Genomic DNA, 16,610 nt, shown 5'->3' with positions numbered 1-16,610 from the left:
AGAGGGATCGACTTGGATAGGTTCTTGACCTCCGCCCAGGGGTGGAGTCGTTTGCGGAGAATCGGCGGGATGGCTGACAACTTGTCTCGAGATTTGTTGTTTGCTCTTGAGCGCCAGACCCAGTTTATATCTTTCAGCCTTGCCTTCAGCAGAACATCTGTAACTGATGCAAACTGGAGAGAGCCTAGGATTCTTTCCTGGTTTCTCCTTGATGTTAGTTTGCATTTGAGAAATTGCCTTGTTGCTTTGGTTATTTCCTTCCTTTTGACCAACGGAATTGACAGAGTGTGGGAGTTCAAGTCCCATTGAAAGCGGGAGTCCGGCATTAGCCTGGACTTGGACTTGTTTATTTGGAACCCCAGATGTTCCAGAAACTGTATTACTTTGACCGTAGCTTTGTGGCATTCTTCGACGGTTGTTGCCCAAATGAGCCAATCGTCCAGATACGCTACTACCATTATTCCCTGGGATCTTAGTTGTTGAACTACTGATTCCGCCAACTTCGGGTTGAACGTGGGGGCCACGTTCAACCCGAAGGGCATCACTTTGAAGAAGAATGCCTGGTCTCCCAGTCTGAAGCCTAGGTACGGGCGGAAGTGTCTTGCAACTGGAATATGATAGTATGTGTGTAAGATCGATAGAGGTGGTGACGGCCCCACGGGGAAGTAAGGTCCGCACCTGCGAGATAGTCAGCATTTTGAACTTGTCGCAACGAATGAATAAGTTTAGACGGGACAAGTCTAAGATTATTCTTCGTTTGGTTGAGCCTTTCTTTGGCACGCTGAACAAGCGTCATTGAAACTTTAAATGCTTGACTCTTGATACTACCCCTTTCTGAAGGAGTTCTTGTGCATACTCTGTCAATTCCTTTGTTGGTTTTTGAAGGAAGGTCTTGGATGGAGGAGGACCTTTGGTCCAACTCCATCCCAGTCCTTTGGACACAATACTTTGTGCCCAATTGCTGAACCCCCATCTGTGGCGATAGAGGAACAGTCTCCCTCCTACCTGAGGGTTCTCACTGACTTGGGGCAGGGCGTGATCCACGTCCTCCCCGGAAGTGCTTGCCTCTGCTAGGTGCTCTTCCGCCACCTCTTTGGCAAAATGCACCTCTGGCCCTACTTCCTCTTCCAAACCTATAAAAGGCTTGGAACGCCTGACCTTCAAAGACTGGGTTGAAGGCCGGAGATACTGCGTATGAGGTAGAGGGCTGATTCTGCGAGGTCAGTAGGAGTATTGGTTGGGACTGGTTCTTGGAGGTGGAAGGTTGTTCCATCTGGGACACCGGCACAGCTTGTACCACCTGTTGTTGCTGAGCATCCTGGAAAGGTGGGAACTTCCTAGGCTTTTTCAGCTTCTTTGAAGCGGAGCAAGTAGGTTTGGGCTTCCTCTTAGCTGACAGGCCCCAGCGGACCTTAAGGCTCTGGTTAAGCCTTGTTGCTTCGTGCTGGACCTCGTTAACCACAGCCTCAGGGAAGAGGTCATCACCCCAGATTGAAGACGCAAGTAGTTTATTCAGCTCATGATGAATAGTCGCCTCTTGCAGTACATGTTTCCTGCAGTTGCGTCTTGCTATGGCAAAGTCTTACAGATCACACTGAACGGTGTGTGTCTGTGCTTTGGCCAGAAGCTTAAATAGAGGTTCTGTCCCGTACGTCACCGCGGCAACCTCCGTCATCACTAGGGCATTTAAAGTCCTCCCTAACCTAGTCCTAGCATCAAATTCTGCTTGGATGAGGTTATCAGAAAGCCTAGGGAGTCTCTTGCCAAATTGTGCTATTGCACAATCTGGCTTAAGCTTCCCTACTGTGAAAGTAGCTGGGAGATCCGCCCAAAGGTCTTCGGTTCCTGGAAGGAGAAGTGATGTTGGCTTCGTCTCCCAAAGTTGGGGCATAGGCTCGTCTTTCATGGCAGCCTGTAGAGTCAACTCTGCTAGCTTTGTGGTGAAAGGGATAGGTGTTTCTCCCTCTGCCACAAAGATAGTAAAGGGGCTTTTGAAAGCCTGAAGCTTGGTGTTTACACACTCCCAATCTTCCAAGCTCCTGAGCCACTCCCTTTGGGCTTGATCCCGGCTGTAGATAACCGTTTCTTTCGGAATCCTATCGTCCCTTCTCATTGCCGCCTCTGTCAGACGGGCATAGCCAATAAATGGTGGTTGGAGGTTGGCGGGGTGAAACACGAAGTCTTCTAATCTTCGAGTACCGCAATCCGGCAACATCAGCATGCCGTCTTTAAAGGGGGCGTATGATGAAACCCTCCATGGATTATTTGCGAGAAGGGAGGAAGGGAATCATAGTCCGGCATGGGTTGCGCCGCCATGCCAGACTGTGGGAGAACTGCTGCGGGATTCTCCCTGAGGCCCACCATCAGATTCTCTTGGTTTGTCAGTCTCTCCAAAATGCTCCGGATCGACTGACCTGACTCCTCGAACGAGGTGGAGATGTGTGAAAACATCTGTTCGAACTTGGCGTTAACTAGGTTTCCGACCAAGTTCCCCATTTGCTGCATTATATTTGCAGTAAATGCCTCAGTATCAAAAGGACTAGGGTCCTTGATAACCATAGGAGTCTTGGGACGTGTCCCTGTAAAAGTTGAAGGCTCAGGCTCCGTAGAAGCTCGGGCCTTATCCTTCGAGGACTTGCCCCTGGACCCTTTGGAATGCAAAGTAGAAGAGGACTTTGACTTTTCTGCTCTGGGGAGGTGAGCCGGAGACTTATGAGATGCGGAAGACGTGGTCTTCTTAGACGACGTCTTCTCTAGGGTCTTCAGCTCCCGCTTCCCTTTCACCTTAGGGATAGCTGAAGTGGATTTCGGCATAACCGAAATTTCACTCTCCAAAAAGCCTTGGAAAGAAGTAGAAGAGTAATTAGGGGATGAAGATCCAGAAGGACCCAAGGGAAGCCCTTGAGCCCCCAGCAAACCTACCTCAACTAACAAGTTACCTGATTCACCTACTGCCATTGGCTCTAAATTCAGGTCCAGAGTAGCCACATCGTCCGCGATCTCAGGATTGCCTTGGGCCGCCAGCGCCTGCGCCACTTGCTGCTGATTCGCGGAGATGTAAGGGGCCGCCGCTGCTGGGTCGACGTAACCATTTGATTTCCTGCCCAGGAAGAGGCGGACAGCCATACTCTTGTCCAGGATGTATGGCTGCCCCTTAGTCACGTTCTTCCCGAACCTGCCGACCCAGGCCCTCAGGGTTGCTGATGCGGCGTCTTTCACGGCGGTAGCCTGGAAGAGAGGGTCATTGTAATCCTTACAACGAAGCCCCAAAGTTATATGATTAATTATCTAAAACTATATGTCATTTATATCTCTTATAGGACTGTTTGAATAATCAGTTATAAGCAATGTATTCCGGTATATACTTACGCCGGAGGAAAACTGCTCTACCAGATCGTAGCATATCGAGCAGGCTTCGTGGTGCCATACCGCTATGTCACCATAGCGGATGGCGCAGGGGGTGTGAGTCCGGCAGACCTCGTGGCCACAGGGGTCCTGCAATATAGCATTGCAGCCGGATTCCTGGCAATTGGTAGCCTGTAAGTGAACAGATACATGAGTATTGGCGGTTACTAACAGGACTAGCCCGTTAAGAGATATAATACTCCGCTATATGCTGGAGTGAAAAATTTTTGGCATTAGCCCTCTCCTGTTCTCCTGAAGAGATATGTCCGTGAGGCCTGGTATACTAGTCAGATAGTTTCCGGGGCACCGGAGTAAGGAGTTTCCCCAAACTTGCCACCAGTCTATACGCCGGGGTGAGGAGTACAAGGACGGCGGAGGAACATGAGAGGGTTAAGCAAAAAAAAAAAAGGATCTGTGGAGCGCAGCTCCGCCGTATAAAAATTTTGCAGGCAGGAGGAGAACCCGGTTGGTGAGCGGGCACTCCGCCGGCTTAGAGGAATGTACAAACAATAATGATAACATTGAAGGATAACAATAGGAACAAAAATGTATATTTATATAGATGCTTGTAGTAGTGCTACTCTCCGTCACCCCCTTGAAGAACTGGCGGGGCCAGCTGAGGCCGCCGCTGGCGCGGTGGGTAGACAGGGGGGTGACCATCTGGGTAGGAGAGAGCTAAGGAGGGACCCGAGGAGGTCCGAGTACAAGCGAGCGAGGTGGCCAACCCAACCCGAGTTTACAAGAGACCCCCCCATGGAACCCAGGGTGAGAACGGTATGAAGAGCCAGACTCAGGAATCCCCTCCCGTGACTCCCGTATCCTCTCTGGGGAGAGAGGAGTAGGGGAGGAGAGCCCGGGTGCCGTGAGCAAGCGCGACCTGCCTTCCCACCTACGTAGGGGAGGGGGAAGCAGGGAGGGGGACTGAGCTGATGGCTCGTGGCGATCGTCTGGCCACCGCGAACGTGGTAGGACCATGCAGACGGATAGACCAGGCGAACTGAGGTAGCCTAGGCTAGCACAAACCGTCTCCTACATGCAATATAATAAAAACACAGTTATCAAAATAGAAAGGAAGGGAATCATAAGACAAAGGGAAAACAACGTCCTAGAGAAGCTAGGCTAATCTACCTGGAAGGTAGGAAGCCCAGCTACTCGGAAACTGGCCTCTTCCTATACATAGAAACGGAGGGCGATGGCCAGGGTGGTAGGACTAAAAAAGAGAGAGAGGGGCATACAACCCCACATGCCTAACAGACCTAGACAAAGGCTCATGCATGCATGAACACTGAGCTAAGACATAAAGGCATAGGATTCCCATAAAAGTAAAATACAAATAGCACATCTTGCACCACACGTAGAAATAAGCATAAATACTGCGCAGACATAGCTACAGCGGTATGGGAGACCGAAGGAGCTAGAATGAATCACACGAGGCGAGCCGGTATGGCGAGCCTGAAGCGATGTCGCAGGAGTCACTGTAATAATACCTAAAAACAGCGGTAAAACGGGTCCTAGCTGGCTAAAATTACGTGAAACACTTAGGCAGTACTTAACTTAGCTTCGGCGATGGCTTGAAGTTCCATGATACAGAAAAAATCCCAAAACGGAAGCACAAAATCACTGTGAAAGAAAAACGCGTGTGCAGGATGCTGCTAACGGAAAGGATGGCCGCTAGAGGCGCTGGTGTTGGCGTGGGTGAGCAAGTAGTAGTAGTTGCTGGCGCTGGCTGTGTACCAGCTCTCTCTAGCAAGGGGATTTTGTGGAGGAGAGATCTAAATGACAAGAGGCCCGTGGTAGTGGTTTCACTCGCCCCAGTACCATACCGACACCCTCTTTTATTTAGGGTGAGCGAGTCAGAATGCTCTGACATCCCCTTTTTATTTTTCTCTGGTAATGTTACCATTATTTACCTTAGAAATATGAACTGAAAGGATATTTCACGAAGCGACACGGGCTGAGCCCAGAAAAACACATTTTTTCGTCCGATTGTCGTAATGTTTGCACCATTTTAAATTAGGCATTACATAAAGTTTTATATATGGAAATGTGTGCAATTTCATGTAGAATACAACAAAAAACAACCCATGGTTGTAGCTTTTATCAGTTTTGAAATATTTTCATATAAATAACGACAAATAGAAAAAATTTGTCCTTCTGTCAACTTTAACTCGACCGAAATGGTCGAAAACTGCAATTGTAAGCTACAACACTTACAGTCTAGTAATATCCAATCAATTAACTTCATTTTGCAGCAAATGAGAAGTCTCTAGCACAATATTTCAATTTATGGTGAATTTTTTATGTCCTCGCATTACGAATTCATGCATCATTTTGTGATAATATTTTCTCTGTGTTGCCTTGATCGTTTTACAATGTGTTATATAACAAAATAATCGCAATATATTATATAACAAAATAAGCGCAATTTAGTGTACAATACAATGAAAAAAATTAACTTGTTAGCTTTAACCATTTTGCTCACAGCGCAATTTGTATACAATTATATATGAAATTTTTTATTGCTCTGTCATATATCCCAATATTTATATATGATGATATTTTTTTTCGTTTCTGATGGTTGTATACTAAACTTCAGGCAATGACAAAAAAAAGGAGCCAAAAATGAACTCTTAATATTGAAAACTAAGCATGCTGTGATTTTTTGAAAAAAAAAAAAAAAAAATTCCGCTTCAGCGCTTACTCGCGAACGCCTCCGGCACACCGGAAACGATTTTTAAAATACTGCTTCGGCGTTTAAGGGTTAAGGATGGTGCCTATCGTCGACGGGTTTCGGCCATATTCCTTAGTGATCACACTCAATCGCATGCTAGCTTCATACTTCTTGATAACCTCCATCTTTGTATCCAAGGAAAGCATCCTCTTCTTTCCATGAACTTCAACTTTCTTGGGACCCACGACTACGTATATACTGTATGTAATTAAGTTATGTAGTACGTATACGTATGTGCTAAAGTTCTCACACAGCACGATAACGCAGTACTACAATGAAATCACTAACGAATTTACGTTAATAAACGAAATCATATAGAACGAATGAATTTGGCGTGCATATAGAAACGATACTGCTACCAAGTGGCTGAAAAAGCACGCTGCTACGTAGATGCATGATGGAAGAGATGCTGACCAATAGGAGAGCAGGATCTTATGGCGGTGACTAGCATCAGGTACCAATGGGAGAGGGGGGAGGATGGTGGCAAGTCTACTCAGTTGGCGGCGCGTGAGTTTTAAAATTGTTATCGGTGGTCCGGGCGAATCTCGGGACTTTACAGCAACAACCTTTTGTATCCTGAACTATTTTTGTATGTAGAGCCAAAAAATCTTTGTATTTGCTTACGTAACTTGAATGTCTCGTAAGTTGAGCCTTTTGTATGTCGAGGTACCACTGCGTTAACCATTAAACGTCGAAGCGGTATTTTAAAAATAGTCTCCCCCATGCACCGAAGCGAAAAAATGTTTTTTTCAAAAAATCACAGCACGCTTAGTTTTCAAGATTAAGAGTTCATTTTTGGCTCCTTTTTTTGTTATTGCCTGAAGTTTAGTATGCAACCATCAGAAATGAGAAAAAATATCATTATCATATATAAATATTGGGATATATGACAGCGCAAGAAAAAATTTCATACATAATTGTATACAAATCGTGCTGTGAGCAAAACGGTTAAAGCTAACAAGTTAATTTTTTTTCGTTGTATTGTACACTAAATTGCAATCATTTTGGTATATAACACATTGTAAAACAATCAAGGCAACACAGAGAAAATATTATCACAAAATGATGCACGAATTCGTAACGTGTGGACATAAAAAAAAAAAGTTTTAAAAAATTCACCATGAATCGAAATATTGTGCTAGAGACTTCCCGTTTGTTGTAAAATGAAGGTAATTGATTGAATATTACTAAACTGTAATTGTTGTAGCTTACAATTGCAGTTTTTGACCATTTCGGTCGAGTTAAAGTTGACCGAAGGACGAATTTTTTCTATTTATCGTTATTTATATGAAAATATTTCAAAAGTGATAAAAGCTACAACCATGGATTGTTATTGTTGTATTCTACATGAAATTTCACACATTTTCATATATAAAACTTTATGTAACGGCTAATTTAAAATGGTGCAAACATTACGACAATCGGACAAAAAAATTTATGATTTTTTCGGAAGAGTTACTACGCGGACGCAAGGAAAATGTTTATTTCATAAATTCACCATAAATCGAAATATTGTGTTAGAGACTTCCAATTTGTTGCAAAATAAAGGTAAATATTTGAATATTACTAGAATGTAATAGTTTTAGCTTACAATTGCGTTTTTTTACCATTTCGGTTGAGTCAAAGTTGACCGAAGGTTGAAATATTGGCGCTTATCGTTATTTATATGAAAATATTTCAAAACTGGTAAAAACTACAACCATGGGTTGTTTAAAATTGTATTCCACATGAAATTGCGCACATTTTCACATATAAAACTTTATGTAACGGCTAATTTATAATCGTGCAAACATTACGACAATCGGACAAAAAAATTTATGATTTTTCCGGAAGTGTTACCGCGTGGACGTAAGGAAAAAGTTTTTTTCCTAAATTCACCATAAATCGAAATATTGTGCTAGATACTTCCTGTTTGTTGCAAAATAAAGGTAAATGATGGAATATTACTAGAATGTAAGAGTTTTAGCTTACAATTGCGTTTTTTTACCATAGCGAAGGTTGAAAATTTGGCACATCGTTATTTATATGAAAATATTTCAAAACTGGTAAAAGCTTCAACCATGGGTTGTTTAAAGTTGTATTCCACATGAAATTGCGCACATTTTCACATATAAAACTTTATGTAATGGCTAGTTTATAATGGTGCAAACATTACGACAATCGGACGAAAAAATTTAAGATTTTTCCGAAAGTGTTACCGCGTGGACGTAAGGAAAAAGTTTTTTTCCTAAATTCACCAAAAATCGAAATATTGTGCTAGATACTTCCAATTTGTTGCAAAATAAAGGTAAATGATGGAATATTACTAGAATGTAAGAGTTTTAGCTTACAATTGCGTTTTTTACCATTTCGGTCGAGTCAAAGTTGACCGAAGGTTGAAATTTTGGCACTTATCGTTATTTATATGAAAATATTTCAAAGCTGATAAAAGCTACAACCATGGGTTATTTTTTGTTGTATTCTACATGAAATTGCGCACATTTCCATATACTATAAAACTTTATGTAACGGTTAATTTAAAATGGTGCAAACATTACTACAATCAGACGAAAAAATTTATGATTTTTTCGGAAGTGTTACCACGTGGACGTAAGGAAAAAGTTTTTTTCATAAATTCACCATAAATTGAAATATTGTGCTAGAGACTTCCAATTTGTTGCAAAATGAAGGTAAATGATTGAATATTACTAGAATATAAGAGTTTTAGCTTACAATTGCGGTTTTCGACCATTTCGGGAGAGTCAAAGTTGACTGAAGGTTGAAAATTTAGCTCTTATCGTTATTTATATGAAAATATTTCAAAACTGATAAAAGCTACAACCATGAGTTGTCTTTTGTAGCATTCTACATGAAATTGCGCACATTTTCATATAGTATAATACTACATGTAACGGCTAATAAGAAATGGCGCAAAAATTATGTCAAAGTGACTTAATAATTTCTGAGATGTGTCACTGATGCTTTTAGTGCGAGGAGAAAAGAAATTCATGCGTGCGCACCTGGGTAATGATTGTAAACAAAACAACGCCTTCGTGAGCTCCCAGCGTCCCCCAAGGCGCGTGATTTAAGTTTTCGCCTAGTAGGCTTATAATTATTTTTCCGAGAATTTTTAAAAATATGTACTTTTTTATATCGACATATATACGTCCAATCGGCACGCACCCAACAGACAATTTATATCGACGTTTAATACATCCAATCGGCGTTAAAGGGTTTATACACATATAGTACATGTATTATAAAAATTCATGAGTCTCAGTAAATGAGAGAGAGAGAGAGAGAGAGAGAGAGAGAGAGAGAGAGAGAGAGAGAGAGAGAGAGAGAGAGAATTATTATTATATGATGTCATTTATCTTATTATACTTACTAATGCAGTATTAATCAGTATGTATTAATATTTGAAAATTATTAAATGATTTTTGTATCATAAAAATGTATTTAGTCATGAAAATAACATCAAATACACTAATTAGTGATTATTTTTATCGGAAAACCCCGCGAATAGGCTAATTCCCCGCAATAATGGGTAGATAAGGTCCAGAGAGAGTCCGTGAATCCGGAGACCTGAATACGGGCGGCCCACTGTACATATACTATTTATAAACAATAATCCACCACCTTTCCCAATTAGAGCTAATAGATTGTTTGTTTGTCTCACTAAATATAGATATGTACAAATACCTTCAACAGTGAAGTGCCACCCTGTTGGACTATAAATAAAGTATAAAGACTTGCACACCGTTGAAATGTTTAAAAAAAAATTTACTCATATATGTATAAAAAAATTTACTCATATATGTAACCCAGAACACCATAGATCATATAAAACAAAAAGTTCACATTACTCAGTGTATACAGATGGGTCTAAATCAAACACAACATGGAGTAGAGTATGCAGCTATATCCCAGAACAAGACACATCAATTCTCTACACCTAATAATGCCACAGTCTTCATAGGAGAGTTGTGTGCAATTGCAGTAGCCATCAAAATTATCACGCAAATATCATTCAATAATTTTGTGATTTTTAGCGACTTGAGAAGTGCTATAGAAGCCATTCAAAGTTACGACCCAAAAAATAATATTGTAAAGCAAATTAAATTTGAACTTCACAAATTGTATAATAATGGAAAAAAATATTGAAATGTGTTGGATCCCCCCCTGCCCATGTAGGGATTCAAGGAAATGAAAAGGCTGATAAAAGCTCACACTTGAGAGAAACTGAAATCACTTAGTAGTACTTATAAGAATAGAGAAGTGAATTACTGTGTGTGCTAATATGTATAAATTTCTGATATAGTAGTTCAAGGTGTTATACATACTCGCCATGCTATGTTGGTGTGCGCAGTGAAAGCTTTTGTAACTTAGTCAAGATTGCATGTACATACTCTTAGATTAAGTACATAATAAGGATTTTGTAGTATATATTGTGATGGAAATAGAAAAGCTATTATTTTTAATTAAAGATTAACTGTTAGTGGTCTAAAGTTGCAGTTTTTATTTGCTCAGATAAAAATAGTGATTAATAACACAGTTAACAGTGTTTTAATTTTTCTATTAGGGAAATGTTTTCCTTGACAAGAGTTATATGTGAATATAATTATTAATAAGATTTATTTATTTCAGGATCATTGTAAACATGTTTCAAGCTACAAAAGTTTATATACACAAGAGCAGTCAATTCCGTTATGTCCTTTGGATCCAAGTAATAAATACAGTGATCTTTATTTCAACCATGTTGGTCATCTGCTTAGTATAGTAAGTAGTTTATGCTTTTTTATATTAGTACTTATGAAATGGTAGTGGGTTAATGTGGCTTTTCCTTAGCAACGTTCACTCACAGGAGTTAGTGTAGAAGAGACTTTAGCTGTAGAAGGCAAGTTTTCTAGGAGGAGGATACTCCAAAATCAAAGCAAAAAGTGGAAGGGACCCTTTAGAATTTGAAGACAACCCACCTTAGTGAAAGTTTCTCTGAATATAAACCTTGTTCTCCATTCTTGGACTGTGCCAAAGCTATTGTACCATAGCTTTCCATGGTCTTAGGTTTGAGTTCCCTTGCTTGAGGGTACAATCAAGCATATTTCATCCATTTTGTTCTCTTTCCTGCTTTTTCGAAGTTTGTAGCAAAGGCTGATGAGAAGGCAAAAGTTGCTTGATAGATTATCTGGAAAGCTCTTTTTTCCATACTTAATCTTTTCCTCCTCAGCTTTTTGTAAATAATTTCTAAATCCATCCCAACTGCCCTTCCCTAGTTGATGTGGCAAACTTGGCAAGTTTCTTTTTTGCCGTCTAAGGTGTCCCAGCTCCACCATCTTGACCAGTCCAGCACTTTTTAATGACAAATGGTCATTTTTACACATCACCTAATTTAGTTTTTCAAATAAAATAAATACTTAATTTAAATTTTGTAAGTAAAATAAATACTATCTTTTGATATTGTAGTTGCCCCATGGTGACTTAACAAATGTATTTATTTATTAATAAAGGGAAAAACATACTTATTGGTAAAGCGAAAGATTTTTTTTTATTCATTAATAAAAAAAAAAAAATTTGACACAATGAGAACCAGCTTTGTTCTGACATCAGCATAATTGAGCGATGTCGCACTGCTGATGGCTACGTATAATTACATACGTAATGAATAATACAGTGGTCCCCCCCGTATTCGCGGGGGATGCGTACCAGACCCTCCCGCGAATAGTTAGAATCCGCGAATGTTTGGAACCCCTATAAAATGCTAAAAACAGCCTATTTTGTTAGTTAAAACTTAAGAAAAACCACTAACAATTTTCATACTTGGTTTTTTTAAAGTTTTATCACAAAAAGTGCATTTTATGATGAAATTCATCAAAAAAACCAGGAATTTGTGGATATTTATCATAGAAAAATACCGCGAGTGCGTGAATTTTCCGCGAATAATGCGGCGAAATGTTCCCGAGAGAAATCCGCGAATGTGTGAGTCCGCGAATCCGAAGAACGCGAATACGGGGGGTCCACTGTACGAGTTTATTTCGCCGTATTTAACTCAGTTCTGTGCAAATTTTCTTGCTTATAGTTAACATACACGAATTTCTAGATACATTATTTATGACACAAGGTAATTTTTTGTTATACGACACATTTTGAAGTTGAAATATGGCTTGAATAATTCTTGTTGTGAACTGATTTATTTTTTTCATTAACAGATTGCATTGGGAGTATGTTTATTGCATAAAAAACTATCCTGTTCGCTATTTTCACTTGATTTCATTGTAATATGAGCATTATGTTATTTGCCTTTTATTTGTGTGAAAACAACAGAAAAAATTTGGTTTGTTTAAAGCCCCACTAGTTTTGATTAAATTGATTTTCTCTTGATTTTATCTACGGTTGTGTTTGATGGCATAACTTTACTGGAGTTTTATCCTTGTTGCCAATGCACAATAACTGTCATTAGCAGCTTGAACAGTTTTCTCAGCTTCAGCTACAACTTGGTTCAAATTTAACAGCATATTTCCTTGCTGATCTTCGATCAATCACAAATGAAGTTATGACATATTTATCAGTCCTGTTCTACATAGCATCGTTTATAACATAATTACAGTGTACTTGTTTACTATCGCATGATGGTTGAAATACACCAAACGGATGTTACTGTTATCCACTTCGGTTGTACTTAGCAAAAAAGCACAGCATTCCCCAAGTCCAAGAACGTAACCCCCCTTTTCCTGTTATTTTTATGGAAAAAATAAGTTTAAATAAAATTTTTTTAATTAACACGAGCTCTCCAGGAAGGTAACCCTCCCGTTAATTGAGAGGTATCTGTACAGTAAGTCCTCGGGTTACGCTGGTCTCGACTTACGATGTTTCGTGGTTACGAACGCGCCCCCATAAAAATATAAAAAATAATATTTTGCGTCGTTCCGTCTTACGCGGTTTAGCGTCGTAAGCAACGTAAACAAACGCGAACTAGTTCCGGGCGCACGGCGGAAGAATAACGCTTTGTGGGGAGAGGACGGCGTCGCTTCGCTACGCTCATTCTCGCCCATACGCCATTTTGGTTGTTTACCACTGCCTCTCTCTCCCTCGTGTTTTATCGTTTTTGTAACTTTTGCTCTTTGTTATGGCTCCCAAGCGCAAGGCGGACTCTTCTGATGGTAGTGCATCGAAGAAAAGAAAGGCCATCACCATGGAAATTAAAGTGGACATTATAAAGCGATCTGAGAAGGGAGAAACGCCAACAAAACATTGGCCGCTCGCTTGGCCTTAGCCGTTCGACCGTTGCTACCATTATCAAGATAAGAGCGCATCGTTGAAACATGTGAAAGGATCTGCTCCTATGAAAGCGACAGTGATAACTAAGCAGCGTAGTGGTCTAATTGAAATGGAAAGGTTATTGGTGCTTTGGTTGGAAGACCAAAATCAACGGCGTATCCCAGTCAGCCTTATGGTGATTCAGGAGAAGGCGAAAAGATTGTTTGAAGCGTTGAAAAAAGAAAAGGGGGAGGGAAGTGAAAGTGAAGAGTTTGTGGCTAGTAGGGGTTGGTTTATGCGATTTAAGGCTCGGGCCAATTACCATAACCTTAAATTGCAAGGTGAAGCTGCTAGTGGGGATGAGAAAGCAGCGAGTGAATTTCCTAAAGCGTTGTCTGAGATAATTAAGGAGGGGGGTTATTCTGCTCAGCAAGTGTTTAACGTAGACGAGACAGGTTTGTTTTGGAAACGTATGCCTAACCGCACTTACATCGCCAAGGAGGAGAAGTCAGCACCCGGTCATAAAGCCAGCAAGGAGAGGCTAACTTTACTTCTTGGGGTAATGCTGCTGGCGACTTCAAACTGAAGCCCTTGTTGGTGTATCAGGCTGAAAATCCAAGGGCACTCAAGGGCATTTGGAAGGGTCAACATACCAGGTAATTTGGAAGTCCAAACAAGAAGGCATGGGGTTGGACACTTGCAGTTGTTTTGAGGACTGGTTTCGTTAAACCATTTTGTTCCAAGTGTGGAGCGGTATTGCGCCTCCAAGGGTATCCCCTTTAAGGGGTTTTGCTAGTGCTGGACAATGCCCCTGGACACCTGCCAGCTGGGAGACTTCAACCCTAATGTCAAGGTGGTTTACCTTCCACCTAATACCACGGCCCTTTTACAGCCTATGGACCAAGGAGTGATTGCTTCGTTCAAGGCCTACTACCTACGAAGACAATTGCTATGGCTTTACAGGCAACTGAAACCAAGAAGGACTTGACTCTGAAGGACTTTTGGAAATCCTACAACATCCTTGATGCTGTAAAGAACATTGCTAATGTTCCTGGGAGAGGTTAAGCAAACAAACATGAATGGTGTCTGGAAGAAAATTTGTCCTCAATTTGTGAATGATTTCCATGGGTTTGAGGACACAGTTCAGCTAGTTGTCAAGAACGTTGTTGCCCTGAGTAAGGAAATCAATTTGGAGATGGAGGTTAATGATGTTACAGAGCTGCTGGAGTCTCATGGCGAGGAGTTATCTGCTGAGGACCTGATACAACTGGAGGAGAAGCAGATGATAGAGGAAGAAGAAGCAGCACCCACCCCAGAACCTAAGGCTTTCACAAGGCAGACTTGATAAGAGGTTTTGCAGAGTTGCAGCAAGCGTTGTCAACTTTTGAGGCTCAGGATCCCAAACTTGGACAGGTTCACTAGGGTTTACCAGAGGCGTCATCGGATTTGATGCAGTGTTACAAGGAGATCTTGGATGAAAAAGAGGTCGCTCTCTGTTCAGACTAACCTGGAGCAGTATTTTAAGAAGGTAGAGAGGCCTGCAGGAGATCCTGTACCCTCTACCTCAGCTGCCTCTGCTAATCCAGACTCGCCTGCCCCACATCTCCAGCACCTTCTGAATGTTCTGCTAACCCAGACTCACCTGCCCCAGTATCTCCAGCACCTTCTGTAGGTTCTGCCTCACCTAAAGACTCACCTGCCCCAACATCTCCAGTAGTATGTTCTGCCTCACCCTCAAGAATCACCTGCCTCAGCATCTCCAGTACTAGTATGTTCTGCCTCACCTCAAGAATCACCTGCCTCAGCATCTCAGCAACTTCTGGAGGTTCTTTTTCTCTTCACTAACCTCCCCCAGTCTCTCCAGCACCGCAGCTTCCTCTCCAGTGTGCAAGCCAATCAAACTAATAAAGGTAAGGAATTGTTCTCTCGTTGTTATTGATAGGTATTTACATTAAAATCATGTGGTATTTTTCAATGTTCCGACTTACGCTGAAAATCGTGTTACGACGCATCGTAAGAACGGAATCAACGTCGTAACTCGAGGACCCCCTGTATAAGGATCTACCTGAACCCAATGAAAATAGCAGCAATTTCAGAGGGTTATAGTAATTCACCCAGGACTTCTGCCCCCTGGGGAACAGACAGCTGCAGCTCAGCTGTAGATACACAATCAGGTTTTGCAAGCTCCCCCAAAAGGGATACACAGTTTGCGGTATTAGTAGATCACTCCTGTAAGGAAATAATGAGTGACATCAAAGATGCTTTTGCTGCTGAAAGGCAACCTTAGATAATGGACATAATGCATGATACACCAAAATGTAAACGTCTTGCATCTTGCAATAGAATAGGGAGAGTTGAAACCAAATCTGCCCCAACAAGAGTTAAGAGTGCAAACCCAACTGGAACCAACAAAATGGCCAGTCCTGGTTAAGGGGGCGGCCGGCTAATGCCGTTTTTTAATGACAGGACTTTGACATTCATACCACTTAATAAGGTGACTTGGGACATCTCCAAAACCGCATATGATTTCGCCTCTGACCTTCGGTTTTGTGACGCCAGGGCAATTTATCCCGGAAAATAACCATTTTTTCAATTCTATCTCCTCCCTTGATATTTAATATTAAGACCTGGGATTACTACCATATATAGACCTGATGTAGACCTCCAATCAAATGGAGAGTTTTTTTCTAAAAGTCATTTTTTTGCTAGATATAAATTTTTCAATATGGTAAAAAAATAAACCCTATAAATCAGGAGAAAAAAATTTATAAAAAAAAGACGAAACAAAAATTGGAAAAAAGGGCTCCATTTGATTGTTCTATAATGTCTTTCTGAGTTATATACCAAATTCCAATGTTATAGCTTTAAAACTAAATGAGTATAGTTTTGAGATACGGGCGTTCAAAGTTTTTCTTCGTATTTCTATAAAGACAGTGTTAATAAATAATGATCATTATGAATGTAGTATATTTCTTTTTTGTGTATTAATAAACCAAAACTATTTTATTTATCATAATTTAATCATAAATGATGATCCCTTTGCTCCATATATCGTAGCCTGGGGCACTGCTTGAGGCAAGATGGCACTCCTTCCTACGTAACTCTCTCTCTCCCCTTCACTAACTCGGCTTATTACAGCGAATTTTCTTCTTCTGTATGTTAGCGAGATGTTTTCCTTGTATTTTCCTCTTTGGCATGATGAAATTTTTGCCGAAAACAAAGAAAGATAAACAAACGTAAA

At 40.9% G+C, this 16,610-nt stretch overlaps 1 protein-coding gene across 1 annotated transcript in view; it reads left to right on the top strand.

Moving 5' to 3' along the window:
- LOC135222065 (little elongation complex subunit 2-like) overlaps positions 1-16,610 on the top strand; it is a 211,647-nt gene that overhangs the window by 4,295 nt on the left and 190,742 nt on the right. Inside the window, exon 2 of the mRNA XM_064260216.1 lies at positions 10,763-10,894. Coding sequence (XP_064116286.1) covers positions 10,763-10,894 — 132 coding nt within the window. The remainder of the gene's footprint in view (positions 1-10,762; positions 10,895-16,610) is intronic.

Source organism: Macrobrachium nipponense, chromosome 3 (genome assembly GCF_015104395.2).
Source record: "Macrobrachium nipponense isolate FS-2020 chromosome 3, ASM1510439v2, whole genome shotgun sequence".
NCBI lineage: Eukaryota > Metazoa > Arthropoda > Malacostraca > Decapoda > Palaemonidae > Macrobrachium > Macrobrachium nipponense.
The sequence above is the reverse complement of the archived record's forward strand: the minus strand, read 5'-3'. Positions and strand labels throughout refer to the sequence as shown.